The following is a 17,405-nucleotide window of genomic DNA, read 5'->3' as shown; positions in this document are numbered from 1 at the left end:
GCAACCCTCATTACTAATCAGTGTCAAACCGGCTGTAACACACACTCATTTACTTACACACGCACACAGGCACACACACACACACACACACTTGTGTTGTGTCCCCTGTGGAGAATACAGTGACTGCTGCACCCTATTATACTGTATCAGTGTATTGCATTACAGACCCACTGTTTGTCATTGTGCAAGGAAACATTACCATGATCTCTGTCTTTCTGATCATCATTTGTGTACATGCATGCATTTGTGTGTCCGTGTGTGTGGTTGGTGCTCTTTTGTCCTTTAAAAATCCAGCCACCAGTAGGAAATATATCATTTTAAAATTATATGAACTCTTTCATCTTGAAGCATGCTTTCTTACTTCTATTTCACATTTTATAGCTCACATCCTGTGACACAGATGCTGCTCTCGCTCCAACACCCAGAGTCACATTTCATAAAATGGACTTTATTCTGCCAGATAACGGACAGGCAAAGACTATTCTCTGTACAAATTTTGTTAATGATGCTCCTGTACAGCGGTGGAGGGCATTTCTCACTTCATCATTAATCATTAAGTGGCGCATCAACTTAAAAAATGTTGGAGCGTTGCTTTTATTCACCCCAGTGAGCTGATTTGTTACAGTGGAGATTTTCTTTAAACATATTAGCCAGCTGCCAAATATTAGCTGAGGTAACTGTAATCTGCAATGGAAATCACACATACAAATGTGAAAATATGCCTCAATATTTTTTTTTTTTTTTTTTTTGCATGGGCAAAGATTTAAATTTCATCTGCAAGCTTGGAGAGCATTGCTGGAAATTAAGCAGGAAATGTCTGAGTGCAGTAATAACAAGCATGGGGGTGTATCTGTGGCACTGCTGAAATTCAAATTAAAATTTTACACTGACCCTGGTGAAGCATGCAGGTCTATTTGCTGAGGCTGGACATTTGAAAAATGCACATGTTCTTGGTAAACTAGCTGCAACTTGCATGGGACAAATGTTACAGCAGTTGAGAGAATTATAAGACTTTAATAGATATTTGACTGAAATGTTGGCTCTCTGAAAGCTACAAGACATGAAAAATAAATATGTTTTATGTTAGTGCCAGATTATGAAGAGGAAGTTAGACATAGTACATGAGAAGAGAGAGTGGGAGTGAAAATTCAAGAAAATACACAACAAAAGAAGACCTTTAAGATGCAAGGTGCACAAGTTCCGCAGTTTTATTGTTTCTTTGACTGCACCATACAACCTTGACATCAAAGATAAGGATGCCTCTCATTTTATAAGAGAGAATTGTGGTAATGTTAAATATCCCATTACAAAATGTCATTCTCCACATAGAAAATGCAAAAATCAACAGCAATAATAAAAAAAGTACAACCACACATCTCAAAAATAGGACTGAAAAAAACCCCAACAGTAACACAGAGCTGGATTATTTGGCAGCGACTGTCTAACTTGCCAGGATTTGATCCACTGGGAGTGACAGATGAGTGCATTTGGCACTGTCATTGGTCCACAACAGGTCGCAGAGAGACTCCTGCCAGGTGGCAGAGGGAGACATATATTGCATTGTTACAAATAAACAACCCAACATTTTTTCCAGGAAGGAAACCGCAAGATAAAGGAGGACCGTCTTTAAGTCCATTATGCCTGCCCATGCCCATTCTTTTGTTCAAAAAGACATAAATTAGAAGAAAAAACCACAGAAGCAGGCCTGTGTGCACATGAGATCATGTAAACTGTCCCATCAGTGATGAAAGTAATGTAATTGGTTTCTAAATATTGTGTGCAGACTTTGTGAATTGGACTAAAAACTGTGTGTACGTGGATAGCATCATCAACAAGTGAACTCGTGATAATCAGTTATACAAAAAGAACATTCAAATGCAAGCGATTGCTTTGGAATTTCTTTCCCACAAAGAGTTTTTACAGTACTGCAGCATCCACAAATAACAGAAAACCTTTACATTCAAGCAGTTCTTGTCACTGTACTTTGGAAGTGATAGCAACAATGTGAACATTACCATTTCTGAGCCGCCTTTGGAGTGCTCCATCCCATTAACCCACCGGCTGAGGCTCCCCTTTAGAAGTCCGACATTGTCCTATTTGAAGCACAGGGATGCGTGACGCTGAGTGGGTGTCTGCTCATCAGTGTGTAAGGATTACCTGACAGTACGTGTGGTCGTTAGACGCAAGTGACTAGGTTTGGTGGGAAGAGGTGGCTTGATGCCACGTGAGGGGGTTTGTGAGGGGCTTTGTGAGGGGCTTGTAGTGTTGTCAACACTAAAGGTTTTCATCAGCTGAGCCACACGGCCACGCCCTGCGCAAGTCGGTGCACTTCCTGGTTTCCCACCTTCTTCAGATGCAGCCCTGCCAGGTGTTTCTGATGCACCAATAACTGAAAAAGAGAGTAAGATTTCCTTAAGAGCTGAAAAATATTGGTGACAACCTAACTGCTATATACAAAGGGTTGATTACCTCTGAGTCTCTCTCTGGTGAACCCCTAGATACTCCTACATGTTTTAAAATGATGTATTTCACACTTTTTTCTATGAAAATAATCTATTCATGCCTTAAAATGGCTTTGATGTAACTTTACACTGTTGCTTCTTTAAGAATGTGCAGATCTATGAAATCCCTGCCTCTATCTCAGCCCATCCTTCCACTACTTGCTGCAGCTCGAGCATTCCTGCTCCCCTATGACTGTGCTAAAACACTGTAAAACTAATCTACTTTAGTTGATGGAAAGTTAGAACATCAGAGTTATTTATTAATACATGCTGGAACAGGATACCAGTTCTGAAGGAGAATAATGACAAGATTCTATCCTGCAACTTGACTGTGTCATCAGTAAACTGCAGCTTTAAGGTGAAAACACTCAGTCATGGCACTGACTGCTTATTTTGCTCATGATGTGTCATCTAGCACATTAAAAAAAACACCATATGGACATGGTAATAAGGTAATAAAAGTGATTTTCATCAGATGGGATTTTTAAATTTGTATTTCAAAAAAGGCAAAATATAAAATTATATTGCATATTATGGATATTTCCAATTTGGCTGGCAAATTGAATTTAAAAGCAACTATATATAACACCAAACACGCTTCATCTGGCATAAACTCTATTAAAGTAACCCGTAGTGGTCAGTGTCCTCCTGCAGGAGGAATATATTCTGTGAAAATCTGTAAACACCACAAACACTGAATGTTACACATTCAGCAGCACATGTTGAAAAAGCATGAATCCAGTTTCCAACTACCCGACCGTTTACCTTCTCCAAATGCTATGCCGAGATCTTTCTTCACTCTTTTCTACCTTTTTTCTCCTTTTCATTCGCCTCCCTTTATCCCACTCTGGCTGAGCAGAGGTCATCCTCAGTAGAAGTGTAGTAGGGACACAGCTGGGTGTAGTTTGTGTATGTGTGTGTGTGTGTCCGCTTGCTGAGGTACTGTGTTTGGAAGAGGGTGTAATTGAGGGAGGAATGGAGGGAACAGGAGTAACGAAGGGGAGGGAGGGCCACAGGGACGGCAATGGAGAGCAGACAGACGCTGCTCAGACACCAGAAGGCTTGAGGAGCCACATATTTTTAGCGTCATCCCCGGGGGACAGAGATATGTGAGAGCACCTGCGTGCATGGCTACAGACACACACTCACACACACATGCACACACAAAATAAAGTGAGAACATGCACAAACGTACACACAGTTTCCAACAGTTGAATTTCAAAAAGACACGCACGTTCTCACATTACGTTCAGGCCCGTGCATGCTCTCACACACACAAACACAAACATGCACCCTCGCACACACTCCTCCTGCTCACGGATTCAGTCACGCATGCAGCCATCTCTGACTAACACCACGACGCAGCACACACACACACAGAGGTGGGGTACAGCCAAAACCGCACGGGCACTCCTGGGGCCAGGAAACCTTTAAAGCTCTTGATGTCTTGCAGGCATGAAAGGGAGAGACCTAAAGTAGCCTTTAAGGTTGTGTTATTGTTTATTGTTGTTTGCTCTCCTTTCCCTCTGCTCGCTCGCTCTCGCTTGTCACTCTCCCCATAGCTCCAACACCTCCCTCCACCTTCCTCTTCATCTTCCTCTCCCCCGTCATGCCCTGCCTTCCTCTGCCCCCTGACCCGCGGTTCCTGTGTTAATGTCCTCTCGCTGCGCTGCGTGGGCTTGCCTCTGATTGTCTCGTTGTGTTGTGTGGTCACCACGGAAACCTTGGATAGGCTCCAGCAATTGAGGCTGACACACATTCAGGCACGCACCACACGCACACACACACACACACACACACACACGCAGGCACATACACACTCATGGTCAGAGAGTTTTTTTGAGCTCAGAGCCTTGGTGCAGGTCTGAGTGGAATGCTTAATAGAAAGACAGAGAGATAGAAAGAGAGAGATGGAGGATTGGTGTTAGGGGCAGGGACTATATATGTATAAAATCTGAAGCATAAAAACCCCTTAATGCCTTCCCACCGGTAGCCTGACTAACCTAACTCTTCACACACCCTAAAAAAAAATGCTCAAACTCCACACCTTTCTGAGTGAAACTCTACCCAGTAGCTGCACCCTGAGCTCTGTCCACAGAAACATTCATTAAAGCTACCTGCAAAAACAGCCATTAAAATTAAAGAGAATCTCCGTGTTAAATCACTCATCGAGATTGATTAATCTTCCGTTTGAGCTTTCGGGTGCCGCTCATCACATCTCGGTCCAGCTCGTAAATGTACAGGGAGGTCAAAGAAGAGGGGGCGGGAAGCTGGTGTCAATGAGCAAGCTAGCACAAAAATTAAAGGCCAATCTATCTCTTTAAAGACCTCCACGTCTCTGGAAGGAAAAAAAAAAGAGGAGGGGTCGGGTGGGAAGGTGGTGGTGGTGGTGGGGGGGGGCAGAAGTGGGGCAGAGGGCAGAATTCCCGAGCAGCACGTCTGTGGACTGAAGGGCAGGGAGGAGGAGAGGTGTAGGTGTGTGTGTGGGGGCTGGGGCCCCTGTCACTTATCAGCTCTGGCTGAGCGTCGCCCAGGGCTAGAGTCGGGAAGCAGCGCTGGAATGTGTGTCCTTCCCTCTGAAGGTGAAGAGAGAGCAGAGGAAAGCCGACGGACAGACAGAGACGGGTTTATAAACACAAACAGGCACCCGTGCACGCATTAACATACTGCCAGCTGCTGAACACCGATACACTTTCATGCTCACGCACCAATACTCAAATCATGGCCTGCACATTCGCTGTCAGAACATATATCTCTGCAGCTCTAGATTGACTTTTAAACTCAGACTGACTCTACAGTCTGCCCTAATTATCAGGAACATCCATAATATGGCTTTCACTTCCATTTTTATGCAGACGACACATAGCTCTAACATAATGTCCAACTCAACAGTCATCAGCTTTACCAACTTTCAGTGAAATATAGCTTTTTTTTTCTTTAGAAAAAGCAAATTTGTATAAACTAATTTTCACCTAGATATTATATCCCCTTTTTCCCAAAAGCTTTATTTCTTGCTGAAAGCAGACTGATCATCACAGGTTGCAGTAAATGAGATTCTTAAAACCTCAGAAAATGCTCTGGGTAATAGACACTGAAGAGAAAATCGGTGAGAAAGAAGGATTTGTAATTAGCAAGTTATTTGCTCTAAGTATATAAATGAACATGGCTTATGTCATAATTTATTTTTTGCACTGATTTTTGCAGTTCTTCTTACCTGACTCTAAGCATCTTTAATCTTTGAGTTAAATGTTTTTTATAAAATAAATAAATAATGAAAGCTATCGTAAATCCAGTATTGCAGGCAACAATAAAGTAGACTGAGAGAAATTAAAAGCTTATTCTTTTCCCTTGCCTGCAGAATAATCACATGACTTTCCTGACATTTGACAATATCTTGTCAAATTTAATTTAATTTCTCTACAAAATCCACAACATGAATTCTCCATGAGCTTAGAACAGTCTAAGTCTAGCTGAGTTGGTGCTGATAAACCCAAAAGGATGTCACTAAAGCGGGTTATTAAGTTATTTTTCTACAAGTGTTAAGAGGGCCGCTCACAGGACGTAGGAATCCTTGGCATTACCCGCATTCAAAAGAAAACAGCTGAGGCATGAGCGTTATCCTAGTTGGCCTCCTCCTCTCTTTGGAACAAGCTTCCTGCCATTGTCAAGGACAGACACTCTGTCAGTGTGTTTTTGTCCAGAGTCAAGACACATTTATTCAGCACTGCGTTCAGCCCACCTCAACTCCCACCACACCAGCTGTTTAGCTGTTTGCCTTTCCTTTCCTTTCCTCTTCCCCACATTCATCTGTTAGTCGCTGCCCTGGCGTTGCTCAGGGATCTAATATCCAGCCACTAATGTGGGTGCAGGCACACATGCAAAACATGCCCGATACCACGACTTACTGGAAATGAATATTTGTTTGCTTTTTTTGCGTACAGATTTTAGTCATTTGTACTCTGTGAAACTGTTTTTGTTCCAGTTGATAAATCACCTTCAAATCTCTGCCTCCACAAACAGATTTAACACTTGAAGGTATTACAGTTGAAATTCCTTCAAAAACTATTTTATTATGATATTCTGTGTTCAGTCCACTTTAGTTCATTTGATATCTGTGAACACGATTTCACAAATATTTCCACTATTTCTGTCTCTTGATGACATTATTATGAGTGTGTTAGCTCTCTTGTGTCTGGGTTTCTGAGAGATTTGCTTTGCCTCCAAAATCTACGAAGAACTGCCAGGAATGTTCAGAGTGAACCAGACACTAAAGAGAGTTTTTAGGATTGTTCCTCATTCAACTGTATTTATCAAGTGCTCTTAACATGCCAGCAAAAGAATACAGACACTCACCTCTGAGGAAATGTCTGTTAATGTGGCATTAAATTGAAATATTGCTTTTGTGGTGTGTTTTATTGAGGAAAAGAATCTCTGCTAACCAAATTTAACTCAAAAAATGTGAAGCTGGCATTTATAATTCTGCATTTATTTTAAAGTAGACCAATGAACCATTCCACTGATCAAGCCAATTGAACAAGTGTTCGAAGGAATAACAATAAAAATCAAGTTTATATTTAAGCTTGTCTTCTTAAAAGAAAGAAAAACACCATCCTGGAGTACGGTAACGTCTAGGAACTCTTGCAGCATGCTTGTAGTGAGTGTGTTGTAGGATGAGTGTTTTTCCAGCAGAGGGACCTTATGGGGATGACATTTTTTTTCCCCCTTAACTGGACTTTTTTCTACAGTATCCCTGATTTCCACTGGATGGTGCTAACTTCACCCATACACTACCCATTTTTTTTAATGTATAACTGGGTCACTGTATGGTGAATGGTCAATTCATAAAACTGGATGAAGGGTTTACAAAGAAATCTAGAAGTAATACTCGGACAAAATTCAAACAATAAGTAATCTGTAAGACATAATGTTAGCCATAGTGACAATAAAGCTGACAGCAATGCCAAAGATATCTTTAGGGAGATGAGATTAAAATCCTCTGAAGCCCTATTATCTAAACTATGAACATCTGCAGAGACAATAGTAAAGACATACAGCAAGTACTGAGCTCATGAAAGACACCAAGAGGCAAACAAAGAGACATACGCAATATACCACTTCTTTGGAGAAAATGAACTGAATGTGAAAACAAGTTCAAATGTGGTGCTTGTAAGGGTTGCAGATATTGGGCACAACTCTCATGCGTTTGTGCTTTACATGGTTACCTGTTCAATCTGGATTCAAAAACAACATTCAACCAATGTAACAAAACAAACAGCTAACTTTGTGTTCACATGCTGCTGAATATCAAGTTTGAGTTACTTTTTCTAGAAGTTTCTTTTTCTGAATGATGTGTAAAATTATCAGGTGACCAACTATTTAATAGCTGTTAGGTGGAGTGGAATGCGGTGCATACTAATTATGCCAAAAAAAAAAATGATATTAGAGATAAATTTAAGAGTTGAAATGTGTAAAAAAAATTCCATTTGTCAAAAAAATAAAGTCTAGTTTTGCATTGCTCATTTCTGCCCATATCCTCCTGAGAATTGAGGAAAAAAGCATCTTTCAAAATTTTACCTTTTTGTTATTTCCTGCCTTTTTGGAGCTAAAACAATAACTCACAGTTTAGAATTTTATAAAAATATTTTAGATTTTACAGCATGTCCACTGTAGGCAACGGAACAAATTTACCATAAAAAAAATACAGTGAAACTTCGAAATCAAAATAGGCTGAGAAGAAAACATGCTGATTCATTTTCTATTGATGCTTTAAGAAACTAAATTAAATAGTAATAGTGTAAAATTTAAGAGGATGAATGAAACATAAATATAAACAACTATTTATTTATTACATTAATTACTTTACATAGAAAATATATTCAATTGTTCTCATGGCCATTACAGTTGACATTCATAAAGGGGCTATTATTTTTCCTGACTAAAGGTTTAACTGAAGTCTGACCCCAGTTCATAATTCCTGACATGTTCAGAAACAAGGAGATATGATTACCTGAAGTAAAACAATGATGCCTTAACAATATTTGACTTAACTTTTCTCTTTCCCTGGCAGGCAAGTTTTGCTGCAGTCTCATTTTGTCTCAGCATAAAAACAAAATTCCCATTTTTCCATTTAATCATGAGATATCATTGGAAAGGCCAGGATGTTGAACACATTGGGATTCAGTAGGGTAGCTCAAATGAGTCAAAAGATACAGAACAAAAACAAATGTCCAGTACAGAGGACATAAATGAATGGGCTTGGTTTCAGGAGGATATTACATTAAAAAAATAAATCATGTAACTACTGTTAAAAAACAATATGGTGTTGTATGCATCAGTCTGTCCTTGATCTGGTAAAATGACCACACACCTCAACTTCTCTGCATTATAATGCAGACAGTTTCACTGTTACCATTAAACAAAGACGATAGAGAAGCTACCTAAGAAGCTGGTTTGCATGAGCCATGTGGTACCAGGGGACACATTCCAGTCACATAAGCTTTTTTTCCCTTCTAGGCCTCGTTTACTCTGCCAGTCCATAAAGATTCCAGGGGGCTGAGGTACTATTTGGCGAGCACATTAGGTTTTGGGAAATAAATCCTTCTTCCTAGCTGCAGCACTGAGAAACCTATCTAGTATGAACTTTGTTCAGACTAGTTCTGCTCAGCTCTCCACAGCCATTATTACTCTGAGAGAAGAAGCAGTGGAAAAGGATTCTCTTGCTGGCTCAGTGACTGCTGGTGAATGACATTTAAGCTAGTTGCAAAATTGTGGACTTATTTCTTTAACCCACGTGAGTGTCCAGTTCTCTCAAATGTGTGTAGAACTAAATAAAAACTGAACAAAAGTCGTAGGGTAACTCAGATAGATCCTAGCTGCAGTGATGTCTATTAGCTTTATTTATCTGCAATGACAGTAGCCATCAATAATATTGCTTGCTTGTGTGTTTCTGTTAATTAGCCATTAAATGAGAAACTGCAAGAACTAGAAAAATATTAGCTCATTTAAGGTACACAGTGGAAATTTTTCACATCAGCTGCACCCGCTTATTCCAGCTGACATTGGGCGACAGGCAGGGTGCACCCCGGACAGTTCGCCAGTCAACCACTGCACTTAAAAAACAACTTTTTTTGTTGTTAACAAAACATGTACCTTTACTTGTGATGCTATGCTCACTCACCTTTCCCACCCTGTGGTTCCTGGGACTTCTGAGGTTCCTTTGAGCACACATTATCTTTGGTCGACGACGTTGTTCCAGAGTCTATTTTGACAGTGCTGCTGGGGGAAGAGGATGGCGTGGTGGTAGCCAGCCTCAGACTTGTGTTGCCGGGTCTCGTGTTGACATAGCCTGGTGCTGCATTTGCAGAAGCCGGTCTCACGTTGACAGGGCTAGCTCTCATGGGAGGCCTGGAGCAGATGGACGGCTGGAGAAGTGACTTCTCCTCAGTTGCACTGGCTGACTTCAACTCGGGCTGCGGAGTGAAGAGTGACAAAAGAGGACAGAAGAGTGCGATCAGTGTTGACAGCTAATTCACATACAGTGGAATTACTGTCATGTTTGATTAAATCATTAGATAAATGATTCACCAAATTACAGTTCTCCAATGACAACACTGTGCCATAATGAAGCACCGAGAACTATGACCACTGATTAAGAGTTTAAGGATGTGTGGAGAGAAAATTATAAGGTGACTTGAAAATCAGGCTGCCTCGCTAATCTTCCTTCCTGATCTTACGCCTTCTTAATCAACAGTACCACTCTCGCCTCCTCTCAGGATGACTCCTTCCCTCTTTAAATCAACCGGCGCAAACCTGCAGCAGCGTTAGTGGCAGCCCACTGCTACAGCCCCAAACCAGCCTCTTACTGTTTCCAGGAACAAATCAGTCCATCTACAAAGAAGACATTCAAGGCTTATGCGGTGAATTCTTGGCTGACACACTGGCCAAACCTCCTAAGGTGTGGATGTTCGTTGCCACATCAGCATGGGTGGGCCGGAGATGTGTTGGGGCCTGTAATATGGAGAGCCTGGTATAGATACAAGAAGTGAGGAAGAGACGTTGCCTTCTGTGACAAAGAGGAGGGAAAAACAGAGAACAGAGGAGAGCTCACGCGCCCAAACCTCATGAGACTATCCCACAATCCCATCCATCTGCGACTGACGCATTCTCTGTCTCTGGCGTTTTAATTCCCTGATCAAGTTCATCAACCATCTGTTCTAGGGCAGTCCAGAAATCCTGCCTTGCCTCTGTGATTCAGGTGTTCTTGCAGAGCGTGTCACCTGCACACACACACACACACACACACACACACACACACACACACACACACACACACACATTGTCTTAGATTTGTATGCACATAAACACTGAAAGGAGAAAGAAAGCGAGGGGAGATAGAGAGCGTGTTCTCCCCAGACAACGCAAGGCTGGAGCGATGATGGAGCCAGTGGGAGGACAGTTCAGTTCAGCTGTTCCCGGAGAGAGCTATGAGGGGTGCGGCAGCTCAGACAAGCCGGAGCGCAGAGAGGGAGAATGCTGGGAGAAAGATGATCTTCAGAGAGGCTGGGAGTGAGGGGACAGCTGGCCCTAACCACCATTTCCTGTTACTCTCAGAGGGTGGGACTGCCATGAAAAGACACATAGGCACTCTAAAGGCACATTATAAGTAGCTGAGGAGTAGATCACTATATTGCTTGCTGGAAAATGTGAGACTGTGTTTTAAAATTATGTACAGGGGACTCTAAAACAGACTTTTCTTTGCTTTATAACCCATTTAAAATGCATACTTAGGGTGGGAGACATCTTTTAAAAGTTGAAATTGGGTTGCAGAAATGAAAAGCAGAGCATTACTTTAATTCATAAATACCTTTTCTGCTGCTGTAGGTGGTGAATGCTCACTCACTGACACCTGTGGGTTTAACAAAGACATTACATGAGTGTTCCAGGCCATGATGCAACCTGAGAGCTCCCTGCTCAGCTTAGCAGGCAGTTGTTTGGACTCACCGGCAGAGGGAGTGAAGTGCTCGTCTCCTCACATTTCCCCTGTTGGGAGAGACAGTGCCATGTTAGTTGATACTAGAGGCGACACGTCATCCTCTTTAACTTTGAGGCAGTTCAGTGCTTGGAATGAGCAGGAACAAAACAGAGCAGGAGTTTAGGAGTTGGTGAAAAGGGAAAATAGAATTGCTCCTGTGACAATATTGTACATGATAAGTATTTAAAAAAACATATCTGCACAGTTTCTGAGGTAATTGTCTGCTGAAAAACCAGTGACCGTATTTCCACTGAGTGAGCAGCGTGCAGCTTTAGCTCAGAGAACCATCGTGGTCAGGCCAGATGAGACCATCCACCCTGGCTTGCTCTGGCTCAGTGTGTGCACGGTTGCCATGACAACACAGCAAATCTCTTTTTGAGATAGCATGAAAAAGGAGGCACCCCACACACACTCACGCACACACTCCAAAACCAATGCGCTGCGCACATACACACTACCAAAATATCACTAACCCAGAAATCATCTGCACCTCCAGCTTATTTTGACACAAAGTAGAGGCCTGGAATAATAAGGCTAGAATCTTAATGGCGACATTGATTTTCACCGGCTATGCTCAAAAGTCGAATTGATAGTTTTCATAAACTGCTCTGCAGGTAAAAGAAGTGAAAATGAAGTGGTGGAAGTGATGGGTTTCAGATGGACAAATTGAATTGAAGGGACGAGACGATGGTAAACATTAAAGGGATATTTTGGAGCTTGACTGCAAGTTGACCCGACAGACCAGTGATTCTTCAACTCAGTCTTATCATGTTGTATTACATCAAAGTTTTCATATCCTTATCAGGTGTTTGTCTGATCAAATACAAAAGAGGTCATCAGATAGAAATATCTCAAGAAAAAAACAACACTATGCAATCAGATTCTTCATTCTCGGAATTATCTTTGTGCTTCAACTCGAGAATTGCCATGACAGGCAAAATGATTTGATTTTTGTCAGGGTCACAAACAAACAGCTTTGTACCTTTAAATTCAGTGAGATGCCAGGTTGTACTTTTGGAAGAAGGTTCTCTCTCTCAGTTTTGACAGGTTCTGCGTTTTTTTTGCTCTTCAAGATGGCTTGATGGCTGTAAAACATAATCAGATTGCGTCATCTTTCTTTACACATACAGTATGCATATTCTCTTGCATAATGTCGTATTATATCACTACAGCAGAAACCTCCTGAATCCTCTCCAATTACAGTCTGTAAGCAATGTTAATACCCTGAAACACAAATGGATTTCTCTATGATATATATTGTTCGCTGCCTGTAATTCAAAAAATTCATTTTTTTGTATTACAAAAGTGTCTTACTATGTGTTGCTCTGAAGACTTTGTGACTTCTTTTCTCCAGATCCTGAACAGATGAATTTGGAGGTCAGCTCATCCACCTCGCTGATCACAATGACCGCCACATCTCCATCCCGGCCCAGCAGCCAGCTCACACTCTTACTGTTGGCTGTTAAAAACACAATTGTGTGTGTACAATTTGTGTTTAAAGGATATTGAAACACAAAGTCAAAGTTTGTTCATTCAAAACAAGTTTAAAAAATGCACAGTAAAACAAAAACATGACTAAATATCTTAAATGACTATTACAAAGTCACACTTTATAAGAGAAATAATAAGATTAAGAAAAGTGTTTGATGTAATAAGTGTCCTTATCAGATTGCTCAGTTTTGTTATCTAAATTGTCATTACTTCAAACCCCAGTCATAATTCGTAAATGACTGTTGAAAATCTTTATTGATGATTCCTGATCTCTCAGATAAACACCTTTAGCTCTGACCGTTCAACTGATAAGCTCAGTCTGTTCTGTCGCCCAAATAGCTCAACACAAATATATGAGCACACTCATGCTCATATGGAGCATCTAAAGAGTTAAAACACCTGAAAGTTAAAAACAAAAGCATCTTTAAATTTCCAAATCCCAACACCCAAAGAAAAGCTACAAAATATGGTCTTGTGTTACACGCCCAGTTGGCTTGTTCTTATTTGTCCTTCTTTATGAGGACATTGAGTCCTCAGGAGCTTAACACAAAAGCATACATGTGCAAATGCATGCAGACATACGTCACAACCCTGTGACTATGCATAGGAGCACAGCAGCACTATTTTATAGAGAGGATCCAGCTGACAGACCCAGAGGGCGAGCTTGTTGGTTGAAAACAGATTAGCATACTTTCATAGGGAACTGGTTTTGCTAGCCGGCCCAGTGGATCACATTCCAGCAAGGCATACCAGGATGACAACAAAACCACAGCAGTCAGAACATACGTTGGTAAACAAGCCAATGGCCCAAACTGACAGGTAGAACTACAACTCCACTGTCAGGTGCACGTGAGATGAACCCTGTCATCTGCACTTAGGAACTGCATTTTATGTGCTGACAAACTGTATGTCCTCAGTCTTACTGTAAAAGACGGAGTTAAGCCGCAGTTTCCAGCTTAGTCAGCTATGTTTCTAAAATCACAGAAGATGATTTTCTTTATCGAAAGAACAACATCAGTGGTTACCAGTCTGAGAAAAGTTGAGTCACAGCAACAGTCTTTCTGCACTCTGGGAATGTCACCAGTTTGCCATCAACATAAACACACCAGCATGTCATAACAGTCAGCCCATACACAATAATTACCGTAAACTCAGCTTAACCACAGCAACAGTCCCATGATCAGGAAAGGCTGATGGCTAAATGTGAATTCTCAACAACAGCTGAGGACACCAGCTTCATTCACTGCATAAAAAAAACAAACTTAACCTGTGAGTTTTCTCACAAGGCTGTCCAGATAAAAATCAAACTCTCGCTTTGTTTTTCAAACACATACATTTCCTGCAAGCTTCCTGTTTCTCCCCCTGCTAATTGTTTGAAGGATTGAGTCTTGACTCACTTCCTATTTTTACACAGGAACATGAACTATCCACCATTTCCTATGCACGACAAACGAGGAGGCTGTGTGGAGAACCGTTGTGACCATGTGATCTCAGCCTGCAGTCTCCATGCAGCCTCCCAAGGACAGCTGCATTGGTCATTAAGAGATAGAAAGAGCTCTGTTCCCTCACTCTGCGCTACAGTTGATAGTAAGTACTTTGTGATTCGCCAAGACAAGACAGATCACATTACTATGTCAATCAAAGTTAATGCACCAGCTGCAGTGTGCTGTTAATTGGCTTTACTGTGATATTATTGGGAGTTTAGCAATTGCTCTATCTATCCAAACCTCTGCAGTTTGCTTTGTCACGTAGGAGTACCTCTTCAGAATATAAAAATAGAGCAATTTGTTATGTCAGCGTCATTACACAATGCATTTACTGTACTAGGACTCCTTACTAGGACATGTACAAGAGAAAATGCAGACAGGCAAGATTCAGTGGTATGCGTCAAACCTGTTTCGCGACAGACTTGTGACTTCCTGAGTTTCTGGGTGTTTTATTTGATTGCTCCATGTATACTGCTAACTCCAACTGTTGCTTCTGAGCAGAAGCCAGCATTGGATAAACAAATTTACCATTCACACTGCTTGTGTGTTTCCGCCTTGCAGGAAATTTTTTTTCTTGTCATCTCTGTCACGTTGACGTTTTCATCTGTCTTGTGTTTTCCATCAAACAAGCATTCCAGACATGAGTGAAATATGTGATCCGGTGAATATTGTTCTCTGTTGCTGTACGGCTCACATTGGGTGGTTTGACTGGAAACAAGATGATCTAAGTGAGTGTGAACAGCATTCACCATTATGTAAAGGCCTATGAAAACTGCACTCCTGACATGCTATTATTATAAGCCCCTTACAAAACTATCACTGCAGCTTGGATATAGTTTTAACCATGACATCTACTTTACTTTTTGTAAATGTTAACAACATCTGCAAGTGTGATGTTAACACTGGTTTGTCGGCACCATCATTCAGCTGTAACTGTTTAGGAACTGAGGTATAAATCAAACTTCAAGTGTAAATGCTCTTTGTTTGTGTTGGCCAGCAGCTGTTGAGATGATGGGGAACATGAGCTACAGCAGCGAAAGCATATCCAGCAGCTTAGGATACCTGTCACAACTAATGCACACATGCTTCAGCAGTCCACTTCTCATGGTTTGTAACTCTACCAGGGAAAATCCATGACACGATGTAAACATCTCAACTAAAATGATTCAGAGAACAGATGGTTTTCTGTCAAAAGCTTTGTGATACTGAGTATGCTTGAAAAACTTAAAGCTGCATCTTGTTGCAACAGTAAGAATATAAATTAATAAAGGTGATGGTTCAGCATGGTTACCTTTTCTTGGCTTGGTTCTCTTGGACTCAGCATCCCCTCCTTCTCTCTCCAGTTTCTCCTCTCGCTCTTTCCAGCGGCGCACCTGCTCCTGGCGCATTTTCAGGAAAAGAGTCTTTTTCTGGTCTTCATTAAGAGCGTTGAGGACATCGGGGTCGATGTACATGTCCTTTAAAATCTGCTGCAGCATGTTGCCGACTTAATGGCTGGTTAATTTGGTACCACCTTGCCAAGCAGTCGGAGGGAGGAGGTGCTGTCCTTTGATCAGCAGCTTCTTGAAGTGGACAGTTTGTAGGGATGGTTTATAGTCTCATCTTGTTAGAGGAAGACTTTCACAGCTTCACAGTTATCCTAAAATCACTGTTATAAAGTCTTCTTCATAAATCAAAGTGCATTCTCATACACTCTTTTGCACATACTGTACAATCATACACATAAATACACACACTCACTTACATACACATACACACAATCCTGTTCCTTTCTGTGCTGTGTTCACAGTTTCCCCCTCCCTACTAAGATGTCAAATTTTCTTTGACTTTGGACATCATCACTGGGCCAATCTACGAGAAAAAAACACAAAGAACATTTGAAAGATTACGCTGTGCCCTTTTCAAAGCTGGAATGTACCACGCATTCCTTCATCCCCACATTTCTCACAGACTTTGTTCCCTCTAGCTTTTGGAAATTCGGTTTCAGTCGGTTATCTTGTCCCACCCTTCATGAATATGGAAGAAACCCAAAGCCTGTTTCTACACTGACAGAAACTCTGTAGTCCAGAATGGGAGGAGATTCCAAAGGAATGGATCTGTCATCAGTGGCCCACCTCGCTCCTTCCCCTCCCCACCACTCGTCCCTTCCTAAACCCATGTTCCTTTCTTCCCAAAACTCCCACAAGATAGCGGCTCCATTTTGACATAGCCAATGTCTGGTTGTAAGAGAGAAACGGGGTCACAGCCCAAGACAGCGTGAACCAGTTTCTCTAACAGGGGCATTGAAATGGACTCCTCCAATCACAGTGGGTAGTTAACAATGGCTACCACATAAGCAGCACTTGGAGGGAAAGAAAGCTTGTCTCAGACTGAGAACTATCACACTGGTGGAATAGAGACTGGTGTCTGCTAAACACGTTGTAGGGTGCAGAGAAGGAAACCCGAGCAGAGGGGGGAAAGTGAGTGGAGAAAGTGAGTGATACAAAACAAAAGGGAGTTGTAAGAGAAGGGTAGAATTTGCTCAAGTACTCACAGTGGGATGTAGACAGCCGCTCCACAGCAGAGTATGCTAACTAAGCTGAGAGTCAGAGTGGCTGTGGGTCCTCCTCGTCTTTGTGTATGACTGAGCTGATGACATCACAGCATTCCATAATCGCTCTCCCTCCCTCCTCCCTCTCCGACTCCCTCCCTCTCTCTCTCTGTCTATGTCTCTCTGTAGCTCTCTCTTCCGCCCGCTCACACACACATTTCATTTTAAATAGGCCAACAGTGGAATTCAGGAAGTTGACCTCACACATTAAATAAGTAATAAAAATGAAACAAGCTCCTTTCCCACATGCTAAACTCATCCACTGAGTATTAAACTCATTTTTTACATCAACACTGATGTAATGG

At 41.6% G+C, this 17,405-nt stretch overlaps 1 protein-coding gene across 1 annotated transcript; it reads right to left on the bottom strand.

The window, feature by feature from the left end:
• Positions 1-1,185: 1,185 nt before the first annotated feature.
• Positions 1,186-17,177, bottom strand: zgc:100829 (uncharacterized protein LOC445149 homolog). Its single transcript, XM_023268037.3, has 8 exons — positions 17,044-17,177; positions 15,802-16,361; positions 12,847-12,991; positions 12,515-12,617; positions 11,502-11,540; positions 11,365-11,406; positions 9,679-9,970; positions 1,186-2,389 (listed from the first exon to the last, which is right to left on the bottom strand). Exons 2-8 carry the CDS (start codon positions 15,986-15,988, stop codon positions 2,154-2,156), a joined length of 1,044 nt encoding a protein of 347 aa, XP_023123805.1. The 5' UTR covers positions 15,989-16,361; positions 17,044-17,177; the 3' UTR covers positions 1,186-2,153.
• Positions 17,178-17,405: the final 228 nt, after the last annotated feature.

The sequence above is a fragment of the Amphiprion ocellaris genome, chromosome 14, assembly GCF_022539595.1.
Source record: "Amphiprion ocellaris isolate individual 3 ecotype Okinawa chromosome 14, ASM2253959v1, whole genome shotgun sequence".
NCBI classification, from domain to species: domain Eukaryota; kingdom Metazoa; phylum Chordata; class Actinopteri; family Pomacentridae; genus Amphiprion; species Amphiprion ocellaris.
The sequence above is the reverse complement of the archived record's forward strand: the minus strand, read 5'-3'. Positions and strand labels throughout refer to the sequence as shown.

Excerpts from the sequence above, each read along its gene's own strand:
- zgc:100829 (XM_023268037.3), bottom strand. The coding sequence starts at position 15,988 with ATGCTGCAGCAGATTTTAAAGGACATGTACATCGACCCCGATGTCCTC. Across the intron at positions 11,541-12,514 it reads GCATCTCACTGAATTTAAAG|GGGAAATGTGAGGAGACGAG; the intron begins GTACAAAGCTGT and ends CTCTCCCAACAG. Across the intron at positions 9,971-11,364 it reads CACCTACAGCAGCAGAAAAG|CCCGAGTTGAAGTCAGCCAG; the intron begins GTATTTATGAAT and ends TTCACTCCGCAG.